At 45.4% G+C, this 6,660-nt stretch overlaps 1 protein-coding gene across 1 annotated transcript; it reads right to left on the reverse strand.

Annotated features, from left to right (window-relative positions):
* Positions 1-4,868, reverse strand: LOC119431582 (zinc finger protein 501-like). Its single transcript, XM_049657924.1, has 3 exons — positions 4,856-4,868; positions 1,171-1,417; positions 1-172 (listed from the first exon to the last, which is right to left on the reverse strand). The coding sequence occupies exons 1-3, from the start codon at positions 4,866-4,868 to the stop codon at positions 1-3; spliced, it is 432 nt and encodes a 143-aa protein (XP_049513881.1).
* Between the last annotated feature and the right edge of the window lie 1,792 nt (positions 4,869-6,660).

The following is a 6,660-nucleotide window of genomic DNA, read 5'->3' on the forward strand; positions in this document are numbered from 1 at the left end:
TCATACTGCTCTCTCCAAAAAGGCCGTTTCTGTATCAAGCAGGTTGACAAAAAGCGCAGTGCTAACACAGCTTTCAACATTATGCCTGATAGCCTGTGCATCTATGATTCCACGCACATTTTTTTCAGGCAAGAATCGCGCAATCATTGAACAACGGAGCACAGCCACAATCCTGACCATGAACAGAAAAATGACCATCACAGTAATTCCTTACACTTAAAGTATGCTCTCTTAGGCGGTCACTGGGACGTCATTCTGTCTTATGTATTTTTGGCCACTAGAAAATGCCAATTCATACACCATGGCCTCTTCACAATCAACGAAACGTTTCGGTTTTGATGTCTCTAGGAACAACCAGACACAGTTTTACTGCATGGGTTTGTCAACCGACACACTTTGCTAAGTTTATTGGGTCCAGAAAAAAAAAAAAAATTCTTGTATTCACCCACCTCGCAATCTCCCTAAGACAGTGTGCCATCCTGTATGTAGGTAGGGCACAACCGCAGTCTTTTATTTATTTGACTTTCCATATGAGATCTCCTGAGGAAACCCTCCAGTACCTACAAATCCAAGATCTTCAGGTACCTTGCTGCAGACAAATGTTCAGACTGTTTCTTTAGGCTTGTGGAGACCTTACGGTGGCACCACTTTCTTATGGCACTGCCTGGACGAAAGTTGGCAACGCGACTTTTAACCAGTTTTGAATGGGCATGCTGGATATATCAGCCTAGAGCCACTAATCTCTTGTTGTCTTATAATTCCGCCCATCAAATCCAGTTTCATACATTTTAACAAGGTTACAAGCATAAAAAAAATGAACCTTCAAAACATTTCCACACCTAGGATAGCAGCAGTGCATTCGGTTTCTGCCATCTTCCTCATTTTGACCAGCCAGATAATTTGATTGATTTTGTCCGTACCATCAAGGTCAAATTAATTGAAGTCACTGTACTGAATTCTCTATTGCTCACTGCATGAGTGGTGCTAAGGAGAGCCCGCATTCAGCGACACTTGGGAGTGACTTGTCATGTGTGTGTTTCCATGCGTGTGTTTCCATGTGTGTCTTTCCATGTGCCTTCTCAGAGTCGTCTCGTCTCTGTATACTTTGGGCACAAGCAACAGTGAAATGGCTTCTCGCCTGTGTGTGTTCGCATATGGCGCGAAACACACTGCTTCTGGGTGAATGTCATGGGGCAGAGATGGCAGCCGAATGGTCTCTCGCCGGTGTGGACACGTATGTGATTGTCCAGGTGAAACTTCTTCTGGAACATCTTGCGGCAGTAGCTGCACTTGTGCGGGTATTCCCTTATGTGGGAAGTTGCAACGTCGTTGCGCAAGAGACGCTGCAGCAGGTGCCTTCCCTCGGTCGAGCCTCGTTGAGGGGACAGCTCCAGCTTGACAGGTTCGACGATGGGGTCTGCACAAAAATACATGCTCTGAGCAAGACACTGCAACTATCGGCTTCTCATGCCAGCAAACACTGTCGCTCACTGTCATGAAGCTGTCACTTTTCAATGAAGCACACTGCCACATATTACACTCGCCGCATGTTATAATGCAAAAGGTGTTGTGGTACACATTTACGCATGCACACGTGTGGCAAAGGTACTACTGTACACGTTTGCGCCATGTAAATGTAACAGGCCTGTATGTGACTCAAGGCTTGCCGACACAAGCTTTCTAGGTGCAAGTACGACTACAGTTGCCATTTACAGTCGTAGCATTCTCCTGCCATTGGTCCCATAAATTAAAAAGCGGCATGGTGCAAAGGTACCCCAGTCGCTTTCTGCATGCCTTTCATGATGTTCTGTGAGTAACAAATAAGCTGCAGCTTCTCTGTTAGTTAATAACCATCGAGTGCTTTTTGTGATGTGTGCATTCTGCAACCACTGATAAAAAAGCTTGCTACAATCTGCTACCCTTTGTAGAAATACCATTCCATTTTTATGAAAACTAATCTCTATTGGAAAATAACAAAATAATACTAGTTGAATGACATATAGCACATCATACCAAGCAGCCAGTTCTGTTGACCACGCAGGATGTGGTGTCATGTCATGTGCATGGTGTGATGTCTGCTCTTTTCATCGCAGCCCATAAAGGGCTGCGATGGCTCAGCGAGTCAACAAGGACGTGCTAAAAGCAAACATTTACCACATGCATATCATATTGTCCTTATATTCTTTTTTTTTTCAAAGCTGCCTGGTGTACCAATTTCTTGTTATAAAAGTGTAAAGCAACCATTCCTTTCAAAAACCTGGCAAAAATAAGATGTAGAAGGCCATGAGTACAAATATAAGAAATAATAAAGAATAAGACTGAAAAGGTGCCCATTATGGTGAATAAACATGCTAAATCAGAGAATGGGCTCCCAAACACTTGAGCTAAACATCAATCTTGTATATGCAGCAAGGAGCCCACAATCTTGCTCAAGGGACCACCTGCCCTTCTGTTCAACTTCTTGAAGTCATTGTCTCTTGTTTTCAACGATTAACTTGCGCAAGATGAACAGATCTCCAGAACCTCTATTACAGTTGCACTATCTGGAAGAAAAAACAAACAAACAAAAGGAATAAATAAAATGTTAGACCATCTTGGAGCAGCACTTTTCCTTTAGTGCAGCAAGCACTTTTTGTTGAACTATACTCACAAAAATGTTGCCACACAAACAAAATGGTCAATTTCACATCACTTGATGTATGCCCAGGTAAAGATAAAGCACATAGAAATGCACAAATAGAAAGAGCTGCAAGCTGCAACTGTGGCTTCAAAGTTTGTTTCATTATAGCTGTGTTGCTTGGTCAACAAGTTTTGCAAGCTGTGCACACACTTTCCCACTGCGCCAACTGTCGTCCATTAACTCAACACACATTTTATCACACCAATGAGGAAAATCACAGCTTGACAAATATTGCAAAACGAAAACAACAGTGTCACCATCTGTTATGCGCTTATTTGCTAAATCTGCCATCTCCACGAGTGCTACAATGAAACCGTTGTCCATTCACATCCCAATTACACAAGACGCAAAATGGCATGGGGCAGGGCAATTTTTCTCAGTTTTATTATTTGGTTGGGTTGACCTCTCACAAGGAAACTGCAAATGGAGTAAGTCTTGGTCTGCAAGCTGGCATCATTAGAGCATTGCATATACTAAGCCGCAGAAGACGTATTAAACACGCCAGTCTTGAGATAACTTCATGTTTTGAACAACCCAGGCACATAGCCTGGCACTAATAGGAGCACTGTAGCTGCTCTGTCATCATCGGCCTACTTCAAAATATGCCAGGGCCAAAGGCCTCTCAACAATCTCCAATTACTCACAAACAAGCTTGATCATGAGAAGGAAATTTACAGAAACTCAAAATGGGTTGGAGCACGCACACAACAGGCATTATTAAATCATTGTCAGCAGCGTACCACTATCCTTGAAGAAAGAAATGTGTACAATCATTGCATTCTACTGGCACTAACATATGGGGCAGAAACTTGGAGGTTAATAAAGAAGCTTTAGAAGAAATTAAGGACTGTGCAGCAAGCAGCGAAACAAAAATGATAGGTGCAACATTAGAAGACAGTGGCGTGAATTAGAGAGCGAACAGGGTTATCAGATAATGCAGCTGAAATTAAGAGGAAGAAATGGAGGTGTGGCAGGAGATTGAGTACATAGGCCAGATAATTGGCCTATTACAGTTACAGGATGGGCAACAAGACAAGGGGAGGCTAGTCGGGGATAGCAGGGAACTAGGTGTCTGATGAAATTCGGAATCTTGCAGGCATATGACAGGGTGAGAAAGCACAATGCAGGGGTAACTGGCAATCGATGGGAGAGGCCTTCGTCCTCATACATAAACAGGCTGGCGATGATGACGAAATGTTTCTGTTGCTTTGTCAACAAGTTCTGCCAGTGATGCATGTCATAAACCACACAGCCAACTTCCATTATCCCGACACTCACTTCAGCACACAAATGATGAAAATCACCGTGTGACAACTATTGCCAACTAAAAGAAGACACCAGCACTACCTCCAGCGCTGTCACCCACTTGCAGTGGCGCACCGACGGGGGGGGATTCGGGGGTTGTAACCCCCCCCCTGAGGCCGACTTAACTCCCCCTTTTGTTTAACCCCTTTTCTTTCCTTACGCATTTGAGTACTGCAACTAAGATGTAAGGCGCGCAATCGTCTGCACACTCGCAAAAAGCGCATTTTTTCGACAATTTCCCGTGAAGAAATCGAAATTAGTGCTGTTTAGATGGTATTGGCAAACTGTCAACCCCCCCCCTGGCAGAGATCCTGGGTGCGCTACTGCCCACTTGTTATGCACTGCTCTGTCACTACCGTCTTCCGTGTGAGCGCGACAATAAAATCGGCATCCATGAGAGATATCACACGAAGTCTCATGCATCACATTTCTTACAAGGTCAAATCCCACCAGGCAAGAACTCGCCAGAGAGTTCATATGGCAAAATGTTTACATTTATGATGGCCAAATAACACAGTGTCGCATTGTCACGAGGTGCACGTGCTGCCATCACAAACAAAAGATGATGACAATGATGACGACGAAGACGTGCGTGATCCTGCAATGGCAGAGAAAAAAAAAACATTAACGAAAAAGAAGAATGGTCGGAGACCATTGTGGCATGAGCGAGGAATGCAGAAGTGGCACCATTGTGAAAGAAGAAGCGAAGAGAAGAAGGCAGCAGCCTGTCAGACTATTGGTCTGAGCTCTTGCCTATGCCTGGTGCTCCTGGGCTTATGGCTCAACGTGTAAAGCTGGTGTACGTCTGTGGGGCATCCAATGGAGCACCAACCACAGCCTCTATGCTCCTGGCTTACCTTACTGGCCTACATTCCGACGCCATCTCCCTTGGAAGGACCTAGTCACAGCGGACACTCGCCACCTGCATTACCTAAGCCTCTGATGTGCTCGAACACTCCACCTCTAAACAGGGTGATGCGTGAACTTTGTTTGATCTGTGTAGCTTGGAATAATTTGCAACTTTATACAGTGTAGACCGCTTATAACGTAAGTTGCCGGAGTCGTGAATATCTGCACTATAAGCGGTACCACACAATAACCAAAACAATGATTTTCAAGCCCTGCAGGTATGCAAAACATGTACACCAAGCAGCCGCGCGTGTCCGAGAATTGAAGCTTGCGACTGAAGTTTTGCATCTGTTTAAATTTACGAACGTTGAAAGGTACCCACGATCTTCACATGAAGCAGACAAAGTAATAATTAAAAAAAAGTCTCAGTTTCACTCGAAACACGAAGCATCAATTGCGATAGCAAATTAGTAGAGAGCTATAAGAGTAGGGATAGTAGTTTTATCGGCTGCATAAACTTCACACATTCGCTTACTAACTGAATTAACAAGCGTGGTGTCAATGCGCACAAGCAAACATGAATAGACTCGATGACCGCAGACAACCACTGTCAAAACGCGGGCGCCGCAGCGAGCGAAGCTTGTTCGTACGGTCTATTGCTTCAACGGAAACTGAGCGGCGTAAGCACAACGCATACAAAGGTCAGAGCCGTGTGAAGATCGCTAAAATACAGTGTGCCTAAAGCCGGCACAGGCGCGAATGCATTTGGAGAAGCCGCCCCCCCCTCTTCCCTCTCTCCCGTGCTGCCTTCCCGCTTTGCTCCTTTCGCGTGGGAGATTGCGTCGCCAGTTCCCCTTGCGCACAGTTGCAAGATATACATTTGGTACCACAGCACAGCGTCGCCACCCCCCCCCCCCTCCCTCCCTCCCTCTCATACCCCCACGGCCTTTCGCGCGATGGAAGTCGCGTTTTCTCTCCGCCGTGCGTTTGCTCTCCGTGAAAGCGATGCCTCCCCCGCGCGCTTTCACGCGTACATACGGCGCGTGGCGACAATTTTATCGGCCTTGGACTCATGCTCCACGTCTTTTGCTCCTTGCTCCTCCTCTGCATCACCCTCGTTGATTTCCTCTCCCATCGGTGGCAGCACTTCGTTGAGAAGCGTGCTCGCTACCGCCCTTGTCGGCGAGATTTTCCAGCGGAAGCTGCATTATAACCGGTATTTCGTCTCGCGCGGCTGCACTGTAAGCGGTATGCGTATACATGGAGTGCTAAGGGAAAATTAACGGGAGTCTGAAAAGACCGTACTATATCCGGTCCTGCACTATAAGTGGTTACGTTATAAGTGGTCTATACTGTATCTAGTGTGTTTTTAGGTACTAGTTCATAAATGGGCTCTGTTCTTGAAGACTTATAAAGTCTGATAGTGCGCGTGCAACAGAGAGCGTTTCTTCTTCAGTGTTTTTTCCAAAATTTGTTCTTATTTCAAAAGTTCACGAACTCGCTGCGGTGAACATACCTACACCGTGACACACATACATAACCAGTGCTTCAGGAAGGAAGGCTAGGCCGGACTGGACCTCCTGAACCCCATTGAGGGGGACAGAAGAGCTTAGGATGGAATTGAATAAAGTAAACATTCCACTCATATGATCTCTGCTCCATATTCTCCTTTTTGAAAATACCAAACGACCCTCATTTCACAGCCAGATGTTTCAGGGCCGTATTAAGGTAATCTGTAATAAAATTAATGCTTCTGTTAAAGCAAGAAGGTCGCACTTACCGAAAGAGAAGGCGGCATAAGCCAGGAGGGACAGTAAAACAAAAGA

This window comes from Dermacentor silvarum, chromosome 10 (genome assembly GCF_013339745.2).
Source record: "Dermacentor silvarum isolate Dsil-2018 chromosome 10, BIME_Dsil_1.4, whole genome shotgun sequence".
NCBI lineage: Eukaryota > Metazoa > Arthropoda > Arachnida > Ixodida > Ixodidae > Dermacentor > Dermacentor silvarum.

Excerpts from the sequence above, each read along its gene's own strand:
- LOC119431582 (XM_049657924.1), bottom strand. Across the intron at positions 173-1,170 it reads ATGACATTCACCCAGAAGCA|GATTGTGGCTGTGCTCCGTT; the intron begins GTGTGTTTCGCG and ends GTTCATGGTCAG.